A 12,522-nucleotide genomic window follows, 5' to 3' on the forward strand; every position below is an offset into this window, starting at 1 on the left:
TTTTGTGCCTCTCCGCGGCGAGACCAGTTTTTTAAACCGGATACAAAGTAGAGACAGGTGAACATGCAGGAATTTGTATCCATAGAAAATAATGTGACAGTGAGCCAACCGTAAAAAAAAAAAAAAAAAAAATGTGAATGGGGTCTTACCAAAAGAGGAGAAAGGCTGATATTGTTGGCTGTATTTTCTAAAAAAAAATTATGTTACGGTATCTTTATGTTTTATTATTTTGGAAGCTAACATTCTTTTTAGTCATCGGTTAATATAAATGTCTTTGGTTAGAGGATAAAAAAAAAAAAAATTTAAACAAAATTCTGTATTTATTTTAGGTTAACTTAATCAGCTAACGTGTCGTTTTTGCGAGTCTCGAATGCACTTGATACAATTATTGTGCCTTTGTATAAAGAAGCGGCATTACTGAAGTAAACACAGGGAGGCTTCGCGTGTCAGCCAAGACCTGCTGGCTACATTGTAATTCCTTAATCGTTGCAGAATATCCAAAGCTGAAATAAATGTGCTTTTGGCTGATAGTGTCTCTCGGCTGAGCCAAATGCAGCTCTTATCGGCCCATAAATTAATTCTGCGGCATAATTCGTGTAGTCGGAGGATGTTCATATGTAGTCTCCATGCAACAAAAAAAATTATAACAATGAAGTCTAATATCACACAAAGTAACAAACATAACAAGATGTTCTTCCCTGGGTAATTGTAGGAGACAAACAACATCATCAAAGATCTGCTGCAAGAGGCCCCTGAGTGACCGATATAGCATGGATACCCAGATTAAAGGGTTTTACGGGGGAAAAAAAGGTCTGTTCGTGTTATTAATGGGTTAATAAATACACCCAAATACCTGTAGCAGTGTTTTGAGTGATTTCTGTGTTACTCTGGGAGCTCCTGGCATCTTCTGCATTTGTTTAATAGTGTAGCTAGTGTAGCCTCTAACCTCACCCCCCCACACACTTCCTCACTCCCCCCTCCCTCACTCCCCACCCCCCCACTTGCCCCTCCCCTTTCCTCACTCCCCCCCTCCCCTTTCCTCAATCCCCACCCCCCACTTCCTCACTCGCCCCCTTCCCATTCCGCGATACCTCCCTTTCACCTGTCTATAACTATCCCGCCCACTACTAGCTATTCCCAACTCAGCCAACCTTCCCACCCCATCAAACTTACCTCTCCTCCCTAAAATTCCTCCTGCAGGACGGCTCCTCGCTCTTTTCTGACTGCCAGTATGCGTAATAGTGTCGGTGCTGGTCTGTGCAGCCAACAATCCACCTCTACTGTGCAGGTGTAAGAGCAGCCCCCACGCCTGCACAGTAGAGGTGGACTGCCAGCTACAGAGCGGTGCCGGAATATTGATCGCGTCCGCATTCAGAAAAGATGAAGGCGCCATCCTGAAGTCTGGTGGGAAGAGAGATAAATATGATGGGGAAACGGAACATCAGCGGTAACCAGAAAATGTCCATGGGGCGGTCATATGGGTAAATACGCAGTTTTGATAAATTATGTAATTCAAAAACTAGGCGGGGGGAGGGTGTTTAGATTAGTGTAGGAATTAGCTTTTATCCCACACAACTCCTTTAAGTAGAAGTTTGGGGAGATTTGGGGTACGTTCACACGGAAAGGGAACAGAATAGGAACTTGAGGCAGATGTCCACCACACCTTCCTCTACATTTACACCCTTTAGCCCAAACCTTGACAGAAATCTACACCAGCTCAAAGCTGGCATAGACTTTGGTCAACATACATGCCACTAAAGAGGGAAAAGTACATATACTGATATTCTCAATAGATCTGTCCATTGTTTATTGTAGCATAGGCTTGCTTTAAACAGGACCTCTCAGCACCTCCACCAACTACAGTTCCGCTGTTCCACTGACTGTGGTCCAGTTGGAATTTTTACTCTAACCCCCAGCATTCCCAGTTAGTGTATCAGACAACAAAACCAAGCTCCCTACTACCAAGTGGGTGATATCAGGGAGGGTGTGGCTCAGAATTGTGATTGCCTCTGATTGGCCAGTGTCAGAGAGCTCATAACCACACCCTCTGCCCTGCTGACACCTGAAGACACCCACTAGCAGTAGAGAGCCGAGTTAACAAACCAGACTCCAAACCTAACTGTACATATTGCTCAGGAATGGTGGGGACTAGAGAGAAAATTCAAACTGTGCTGGAATCAGTGGAGCGGAGCCTATTACAGGAAACAAAAAACGGAGGATGGTGAACAGTCCTCTTTAAAGAGGCTTTTCCCTTTATGACCACAAGAAAAGGATCCTGTAACTTCCCCTCCACCATATGCCCCATGCAACATCTGATTTTTTTTATTTGCATTTTATTTTTAAATCTGGAGAAAACGTTATGTTTGAAACCAACCTGAATCGAATTTTTATTAACTTATCCTCCAAATCCATTCCCTGCCGTTCCTAAGAAAGACGTTTAGCATTGCTCATCCTGATTTTCGCTGAATGCTGGAGACACAATACACACTGACAAAAAAAAAAAAGCTGAAACGGAGGAGAACAGATGTAACAGCTGTAATTTTGCACAAAGCTGGTTTCTGCAATTACTGGTTGTCAGGCATCATCTCTAGACTGTGTGCCAATAGAAGTCGTAGACGGGGATGTGTCTCCTAGATTTTGGGCTTACAAGAAGTCTTCATTCATTCAAATTTTTATGTTTTTTTTTTTTATAAAAAATGAGAAAATCTACCGTATGAGCCGCCACTGGGCAAACTCAGGTCTGCTGCCTCTGTGTATTTTTGACAAAGCCTAATGGTTTTAGCACTCAACAGAAAATTACAAGGTGCCAAATCACAAAAAACAAAAAGGCACGATGAAAGTACACCGCCACTACTTAACACACCCGACCCACACCGCATTTAGTAAGCGCGGTGTAACCTGACCTTTCCTAAATGCCCCCTCGACTAATTGACGAAAAAGCTGACGAAAGTACAAAATCCCATGACAACGCTCGTCCCCTTCATCTGCTCAGGTATACAAAATCCCAAGTGCAGGACGGAGAAGGAAGGTTGTAGTCACGCACTTCATACAGGTCTTGACGTAATCAAGAAATTAGTCACCGCTTCAGGAGGCAAGAGGGGGGAAAAAATGGAAGATTATTATCCTGCGGAGTCCAATTTGTACTTTTTGCATGTGGTATTTTCAAGTCTCCTAGGTTACAATAGAAAATTTTCTACGTCTTTGTAGGTGGGCAACCCCACCGCTGTCCACATCTGTTCTGTCGTCGCTGGAGCGCGCTAAGTACGTTACCATAGAGCCTGGGAGTGAATTGGAGCCATTGCTAACGCTTTGATAAAAGCATATTGCTTTTGGCATGACATTTGTTTTCGTTGCGCTGTGCATGCTATTTATGCAGTCAAAAGGAAAAATATGGCTCTCACCTGTGTCAGGAGGTGGCGCGTACAGGGGGCGTAAAATGCTCTGGAGTGTGATTACAGTCAAAGAGCATGGACAACGGTGAAAAAAAAAACAAAACGTTATTTCATTAGGCGGTGTAAACGGTCAATTTAAAGGAGACACGACCCCACAAATTAAAGGGTTGTCGCTAAAAAAAAATCTGCCTGTAGGATATATAATAAACCATCGAAAAAATGACTGATCAGTAAAATACCGTATTGCTCCCATTTTTATACTTCCACAAGTCAGCAGCGACAGCGTGCCGAGGTGAGCCAGCACGTGGCCATTGAAGCCAGTGATTAGCTAAGTGAGGCAGTACTATCTGTGCCTACATGGGGGGAATAAAGGGATAAAGAAGGCTAAGCTGATGTCATTAAAGGGAGGAACATGGAGGCAGATTTATCTGTGTATACGTTAATTTACAGAGACACAAGGAGACAGTATTATTAAATAGAGAGGAGTAGGCAGTACTATCTGTCTAAATCTTTTACTAGGAGAGACAGAGACAAAGAATACTGCTATGGACATGTACGATTTGCAGGGAGGGACAGGAGGCATTATCATCTGTGCTTACATCAAGACAAGAAGGCATTACAGTCTCTATATAGTTTACAGGGGGGGGAGGCAGCACTATCTGTGCCTACTTCATTAAGAAGAAAGAACAGGAATGCAGTTCTATCTGTGCGTTCGTTGATTAAACCTAGATGAGAGGCATTATCAACAAAAATGACAGCAAGATTATTGCCAGGGTAAAAGACACAACAGCTGCCATGGGGGCTTTCAACTAAGGGGGGCACATTGCCACTGAGACCTAGGGTGCAATTAGTGATAACTATGTATAAAAGAAATGGGACATAATACCTGCATGCTACATCATTATAATTACTTCCTTCGTATGCTGTGATGACATTGTGCACACAGAGACTATTTTTGTTTACAATATCCCTGTACTATGATGATATAGTGGGCAAAACTCCTGTACTGTGACATCACCGTGTACATTACCACTATAATGTGACCTCACCGTGTACATTTCCACTATACTGTGACCTCACCATGTACATTACCACTATACTGTGACATTACCACTATACTGTGACATCATCATGTACATTACCACTATACTGTGACATCACCGTGTACATTACCACTATAATGTGACCTCACCGTGTACATTTCCACTATACTGTGACATCACCGTGTACATTACCACTATAATGTGACCTCACCATGTACATTACCACTATACTGTGACATCATGTACATTACCACTATACTGTGACATCACCGTGTACGTTACCACTATACTGTGACATCACTCTGTACGTTACCACTATACTGTGACATCACCGTGTACATTACCACTATACTGTGACATCACCGTGTACATTACCACTATACTGTGACATCACCGTGTACATTACCACTATACTGTGACATCACCGTGTACATTACCACTATACTGTGACATCACCACCATACTGTGACATCACCGTGTACATTACCACTATACTGTGACATCACCGTGTACATTACCACTATACTGTGACATCACCGTGTACATTACCACTATACTGTGACATCACCGTGTACATTACCACTATACTGTGACATCACCGTGTACATTACCACTATACTGTGACATCACCGTGTACATTACCACTATACTGTGATATCACCGTGTACATTACCACTATACTGTGACATCACCGTGTACATTACCACTATACTGTGACATCACCGTGTACATTACCACTATACTGTGACATCACCACCATACTGTGACATCACCGTGTACATTACCACTATACTGTGACATCACTGTGTACATTACCACTATACTGTGACATCACCGTGTACATTACCACTATACTGTGACATCACCGTGTACATTACCACTATACTGTGACATCACCGTGTACATTACCACTATACTGTGACATCACCGTGTACATTACCACTATACTGTGACATCACCACCATACTGTGACATCACCGTGTACATTACCACTATACTGTGACATCACTGTGTACATTACCACTATACTGTGACATCACCGTGTACATTACCACTATACTGTGACATCACTGTGTACATTACCACTATACTGTGACATCACCGTGTACATTACCACTATACTGTGACATCACCGTGTACATTACCACTATACTGTGACATCACCGTGTACATTACCACTATACTGTGACATCACCGTGTACATTACCACTATACTGTGACATCACCGTGTACATTACCACTATACTGTGACATCACCGTGTACATTACCACTATACTGTGACATCACCACCATACTGTGACATCACCGTGTACATTACCACTATACTGTGACATCACTGTGTACATTACCACTATACTGTGACATCACCGTGTACATTACCACTATACTGTGACATCACCGTGTACATTACCACTATACTGTGCCATCACTGTGTACATTACCACTATACTGTGACATCACCGTGTACATTACCACTATACTGTGACATCACCGTGTACATTACCACTATACTGTGACATCACCGTGTACATTACCACTATACTGTGACATCACCGTGTACATTACCACTATACTGTGACATCACTGTGTACATTACCACTATACTGTGACATCACCGTGTACATTACCACTATACTGTGACATCACCGTGTACATTACCACTATACTGTGACATCACTGTGTACATTACCACTATACTGTGACATCACCGTGTACATTACCACTATACTGTGACATCACCGTGTACATTACCACTATACTGTGACATCACCGTGTACATTACCACTATACTGTGACATCACCGTGTACATTACCACTATACTGTGACATCACCACCATACTGTGACATCACCGTGTACATTACCACTATACTGTGACATCACTGTGTACATTACCACTATACTGTGACATCACCGTGTACATTACCACTATACTGTGACATCACCGTGTACATTACCACTATACTGTGACATCACCGTGTACATTACCACTATACTGTGACATCACCGTGTACATTACCACTATACTGTGATATCACCGTGTACATTACCACCATACTGTGACATCACCGTGTACATTACCACTATACTGTGACATCACCGTGTACATTACCACTATACTGTGATATCCCCGTGTACATTAACACTATACTGTGACATCACCACCATACTGTGACATCACCGTGTACATTACCACTATACTGTGACATCACCGTGCAAATGCTCTCTATGCTATGACATCATTGCGCGCATGCTCCCTATACTGTGACATCACTATGCGCATGCTCCCTGTACTATGACATCACTGAACGAGTTATCCCTGTGTATAAGAGTGACCAAATACATTGTTCAAGTTGTGAACTTGCTGCTAAAAGCTGTCATGGCAGTGTGGAGCCCCATTACAGGTTTTACTATGGGACCCCAAGATTACTCTGTGCCAACATCATTTCCAAAGAGAGGCAGGGATAAAGTACTATCTGTGCCTGCAGATTAATAGTGCCTTCTGTGTCCAAATTTTACAGAGAGAAACAGGGATTTAGAAAAAGGAAGAGTCTAGGTTACTTATAATTAGAAGTGAGTAGAACATACATGTGCCGGTATCACTTACAGAAAAAATATTAAGACAGGAAAGTAGTAATATCTGTGCCTACTTGACTAAAACGGAATTAGGAGTACTATCTGCCAGAAGTACGTATGTCTATATCATTGTGAACTCCTCCTAGCCAAATGACAACCATGTTACACCAAAACCTAAGAGAACTGGTGGTCACCTTGCTATTAGCAACACTAATAAAGAATAATAAAGGGCAAATTTTGGCGTCTCCTTTGTCATTGGACAGGGCCTCCTAATACACGGCACTGTCCGGGGACGACGTATAGGATTAAAGATGTCCAAGAACAGGATCCTGTTTAACCAAGACACTAAGTTGATTAAATTCTTTGGATAATCCTGAAAGACGTTCAGGGATAAGACGCATCACCGCGCTACATGTCACTTCATCACCAACTACAAAATAAATTGGACTCCGAGCCAGAAGATTCTGTTCAGTGACTCAAGGAAAACTCCACGTCGAGTCTGTGAGAAGTTCATCAACTGTTTATTTCACAGGGTGACACCCTGATGACAAATTGGTTTTATCATGGGGACATGGTGACACTATTAAGCATCTTTTCATGATTCAGTGTCAGAACACCCACAATGCCCCGCTGAACTATATAAACTATCCACAAGCCAAGTCTTCAAAATCAATAGGACGAAAACTTGTCCTTATCCGCCTCAAGTGACTTTGCACACGGACTGATCAGCTTATTCTCTACAGTAAACACATTTGCATTACATGAGCGATAAAGGGTAACAGAGTTTTCATCAAAAGTTGAAATCTCTGCAAGTCAGTCTGTTCTATGACTGTATAAGCCATTATGGCTGCTGCACATTTTGCATTTCTCTCTAAGGCAGGGGGCGGCATGTACCATAAGGAGCCTTCTGCCCCCTCCTCATCCATTACTATTACTACTGGTTTCTTTACATGTAATTCTGCCAGGAGTAACTGTAAAATAGCAAACAAATCGCTTAAAAAAGCCTAAGTAACCATACTATAGGACTGGACTACAAATACAGGTTATGATGCAGCTAAAAAAAGAGAAGTCTGAGAACAATAAGGAAAGTTTCTTACTGTCTACGACTAACATCCCATCAGCGATAGCACAAGCAGTTAGTCAGAAGTAGATCGACTCTCTTTACACTCATTGTGAACTGTAACAAGGTCCAGAATCATCTCCATGCAGAGTAGAGTAGGAGGAACAAAAAAAGCAAATCTGTGTATAAACACCCAGAGGCTTTGGAGACATGCCCCTCTGCTTCCTGATGTGTTCACTCCACTCTCTACATCAGGGGTGCTCACACTTTGACAACATGTGAGCTACTTCATAACATGACCAAGCCCTAAGATCTACTACCCACTTCTTGTGGGCGGGGCCAGGGCGGGCCTGTGGGCGGGGTGTGTCTGTGGCCGGGGCTGGGCGGATCGTGAGAGCAGGAGACAGCGGCGTTCTGTGGCAGCCCAGAGATCCCCGCTGTCTGCTTGTTCACAGCGCAGGCTGAGAATTATCTCTGGACATTGGCAGGCTGGGGCTGTGTCAGCCCCGCCTGCCAGTGTCCATAGATGACTCTCAGCCTGCGCTGTGAACAAGCAGCACCCCGGCCCCTCCATCCCTAAGAGCGGCCTGCAAGTGTCCAGAGTGCTTGTTCACAGCGCAGGCTGAGAGTCGACCCCTGGCTGCATCCTGCGATCAACCCATACGTCCATTGCGATCGACTGGTAGATCGCGATCGACATATTGGGCACCCCTGCTCTACATTCCTGTCTTGAGCCTACTGTTTTCTAAAGACAGGAATTCCCTAGTAACAAGGAGTGAACAGCAGATTATCAAGACAGGAGACTCCTAGTGGCAGGTAATTTAGAGGGATTTATTTTAAAAAAAATGCTGTTTTCTGCCTGATAAAGTACATTACACTTTGGGCCTAAATATTGAAGACAACGAAAGAAGGGAGCATATGCGTCCACCAGGAATTTGACCACTTTACCAGCTGCTACATTCACAATGGAGGAAAAACACCCCCCTCCCCCTTCCTTCTCAGGATCGGTGGACGTTTCACCAGTCGGACCCTTTCAGATCAGCAATTTATTGTATGAATGGGAATAATTATTGTTTAGGCTTAACCCCTTCAAAGGAGGCGAAAGTGGAAAAAAAACCTAAATTGACATTTTCTTAGGGGTTTTGTTTTTATAGCATTCACCTTGTGATAAAATTGTCAGAATACCTTAATCCTGAAGATCAGGACACGGTCCCAGATATACCAAATTTATATAGTATTTGTTATGTTTTTTAATTTAAAAAAAAAAATTGTCAAAAAATATTTTATGCACTTTCTTAATTTCCATAGTTCAGTCTGCAGAGTTGTGTAAGGGCTCAATATTTGTGGGATGAGCTGACTTTTTTATTGGTACTTTTAGGTAGTACATATGAAATTTTATTCAGTATTTTTAGGGGAGAAGTGACAGAAAAATGTTGATTTGCCCGTTTTGATTTATATTCCCTGTTTCTGTGCTCACCGTACAGAATAAACACTTCTATACTTTGATAGTTTGGGCATTTTCAGACTCATTGGTATTCACTAGGAGAGACAGAGAGATCAGAAATGGACGTCAAGCTGTGACATTAGCCCGGGCCTTTGTGATCCTCCCGCAGGTTGCAGGTACCTGATCAGACACAGGTCTGACATCTGTGTAATAACATTTACCGCAGTCTTTGAAGGATATTGTAATGCAGTAGAACATCTGCTCATCTAGGAAATCTTTCATTCACCTGTAAATGAAGCCGTAACCGCTAACAATAATTACTAGCGCCGAGTCCATTATAATGAATCACTGTAAATATCAGCCAGCATCCAGGACTATCATAGCCCCCTCCGACCCTAAAGATCAGGGAGGGCGGTGGTCTTAAAGGGAACGTTTTGAGTTTTAAATTTTAGTTTAAAGGTGATGTCCAGGAATTGGAGATTGCTGGAAAGGAACATGTGACCTATGTGAGTGGCGTCACCGATCCCTCTGCAGATGACTACTTCTTGCATCTAGGCCCCAACGTGAGCTTGGACAGGCGTCAGTGATGGAAAACAGAGTGCCACTGACAATGTAATACGCTTTATTTTTATTTTTTTTAACAATCCCTTTAATAGAATTTTTTTTTTCCCAAAAACTGTCCAGAAGACAACCATATTAGAAGGAAAGAGTTTGTGTATGATGTACAGCAGTCAAGGTAATGGCAGACTGAACACTACATTGTACCCATACCTCAACAACGGATGTTTTACTATAGTCCAAGCCAGAAAATTGGTGTGAATTATATGAATTAAAGAGGACCTTTCCCCACCACCATCAACTTCAACTCCACCTCCAACTGATTCCAGCACAGTTGGAATTTTCTCTCTATCCCCCACCGTTCTTGAGCCATCAGTTCAGTCAGTTTTTGTGTCTGATGTTCTACTTAGGCTATGTACGGTCAGAAGGGGTGGTGTCAGGCAGGGGGCGTGATTGAGAGCTCCAATCAGAGGCAGCCAGTGTCAGAGCTCAGACACACCCCTTGTCTGCTCCTGCCCGACACCGCCCTCCTAATAGTAGAGCCTAAATAGAACATCAGGCACTAAACATTGATAACTCAGGAATGGTGGGGGCTAGAGAAAAAATTCCAACTGTTCTGGAATACATGAAGGTGCAAAGAGGTGGACTTGGCAGAAGTGGTGAAATGCCCTCTTTATGTACCTATCCACTAATGCAAATTACGCTGCTGTCCCTTTAACAGGTGCCCTCCTTTCTCGCTTGTGTTCTCAGTTATCAGACAAATGGGTAGGGAACAAGTTCTCTGCTCTCCTTTTCTACTCCAGAAGATGATCTCAATCCTGGCGGTGCTGCATTGCCAAGCTCCATAAAAGCTCCACATTTAGCCCCTTTGTTAGAAGACAAAGTGCTTCTTAATAGTGAGCTGAACAAGACTTTCTATCTCTCACGACAGAATAATTATTTCCCATTTCAATTGCTTTGTATAGATAATTATCCGGGCATTGTTCCCGGCATGATGGACAGTGAGAAGGGGCGGACTGGAAATGTGCGCAATCTACAGACAGGGTGTCAGTGACATGACAAGCAACCAGGGACAAAAGCAACATGGCCGACCCAAAAATATAAAAGTAATGACAATGACTGGTACTCACACTGCAGCAAACACTAATAAATCCATTTAGCCAAAACTAGATACCCCATGTTCTGGAGTATGAACAGCACCACACCCGTGCACAGGTCATGTGCGGTACTGCAGTTCAACACAATCTACTTTAATGTAGCCGACCTGCAATACCAGACAGTCCGTAGATGGGAATGGCGATCAAAAGAAAAGAATATACAGTATATTTCACAGGCAATGGTCCCCAGTTCCAGCCACTGTGCTAGGTGTGTATAGATATTCTTTACAATAAATCTGCAGTGAATTCTTCCAAGGTAAAGTCTTGTAAAACGCAATACTCTTACCTCTTCTGGCTTCTGTCTCGCTTGTCTCCTGGCAGCCTTTTCCTTTAATCTTCTTTCCTGTAAAATACAGATATGTGAATACTGGTCCGAACCACTGCAAGACAATTTATCACATACAACATCTTATTTCACAGCTTTGCCTACTGCAGCATTACACAAACTGTAACTATAATATAGTACGGTATTATCTATACATTTCCCATACTGACTAGGTTATTACAGGACTCTCTTAAAAGGGACCTAAACCTTCAAAAAACTGTAGATTTTTGGCAGAATTTGTGAAATTAAGAAATATTGTAATGTGTTACAATATTTGTTAAATTGTACTTTCCCCTTTTTCTATGTTAGCCAAAAACTGAACTTGCTTCTCACTGGAGTGTGCCCCAGTTATGAGCTGCCAACACAGTGCCCTCTGGTATGAGCATCCGACACAGTGCTCCCTGGTATGACCCGCCAACACAGTGCCCCCAGTTACGAACTGCCAACACAGCGCCCCCTGATAAGAAGTGGCGACACGGTGCACCCTGGTACGAGCTGGCGACACGGTGCCCCCATTATGAGCTACCAACACAGTGCCTCCTGTTACGAACTGCCAACACAGCGCCCCCTGATAAGAAGTGGCGACACGGTGCACCCTGGTACGAGCTGGCGACACGGTGCACCCTGGTACGAGCTGGCGACACGGTGCACCCTGGTACGAGCTGGCGACACGGTGCACCCTGGTACGAGCTGGCAACACAGTGCACCCTGGTACGAACTGGCGACACGGTGCACCCTGGTACGAGATGGCAACACGGTGCACCCTGGTACGAACTGGCGACACGGTGCACCTTGGTACGAACTGGCGACACGGTGCACCCTGGTACGAACTGGCGACACGGTGCACCCTGGTACGAACTGGCGACACGGTGCACCCTGGTATGAGCTGGCAACACGGTACACCCTGGTACAAAGTGGCGACACAGTGTCCCCTGGTACGATCTGGCAACACGGTGCACCCTGGTA

The 12,522-nt window shown here is 43.6% G+C and overlaps 2 protein-coding genes across 2 annotated transcripts in view; both read right to left on the reverse strand.

Annotated features, from left to right (window-relative positions):
- Window positions 1-12,522, reverse strand: part of C2H11orf87 (chromosome 2 C11orf87 homolog) — a 322,081-nt gene that overhangs the window by 288,897 nt on the left and 20,662 nt on the right. The gene's annotated exons all lie outside the window — the stretch shown is intronic.
- DDX10 (DEAD-box helicase 10) overlaps window positions 1-12,522 on the reverse strand; it is a 134,929-nt gene that overhangs the window by 36,577 nt on the left and 85,830 nt on the right. The window contains exon 16 of the mRNA XM_075266059.1: window positions 11,512-11,574. Coding sequence (XP_075122160.1) covers window positions 11,512-11,574 — 63 coding nt within the window. The remainder of the gene's footprint in view (window positions 1-11,511; window positions 11,575-12,522) is intronic.

The sequence above is a fragment of the Leptodactylus fuscus genome, chromosome 2 (genome assembly GCF_031893055.1).
Source record: "Leptodactylus fuscus isolate aLepFus1 chromosome 2, aLepFus1.hap2, whole genome shotgun sequence".
In the NCBI taxonomy this organism is placed as follows: domain Eukaryota; kingdom Metazoa; phylum Chordata; class Amphibia; order Anura; family Leptodactylidae; genus Leptodactylus; species Leptodactylus fuscus.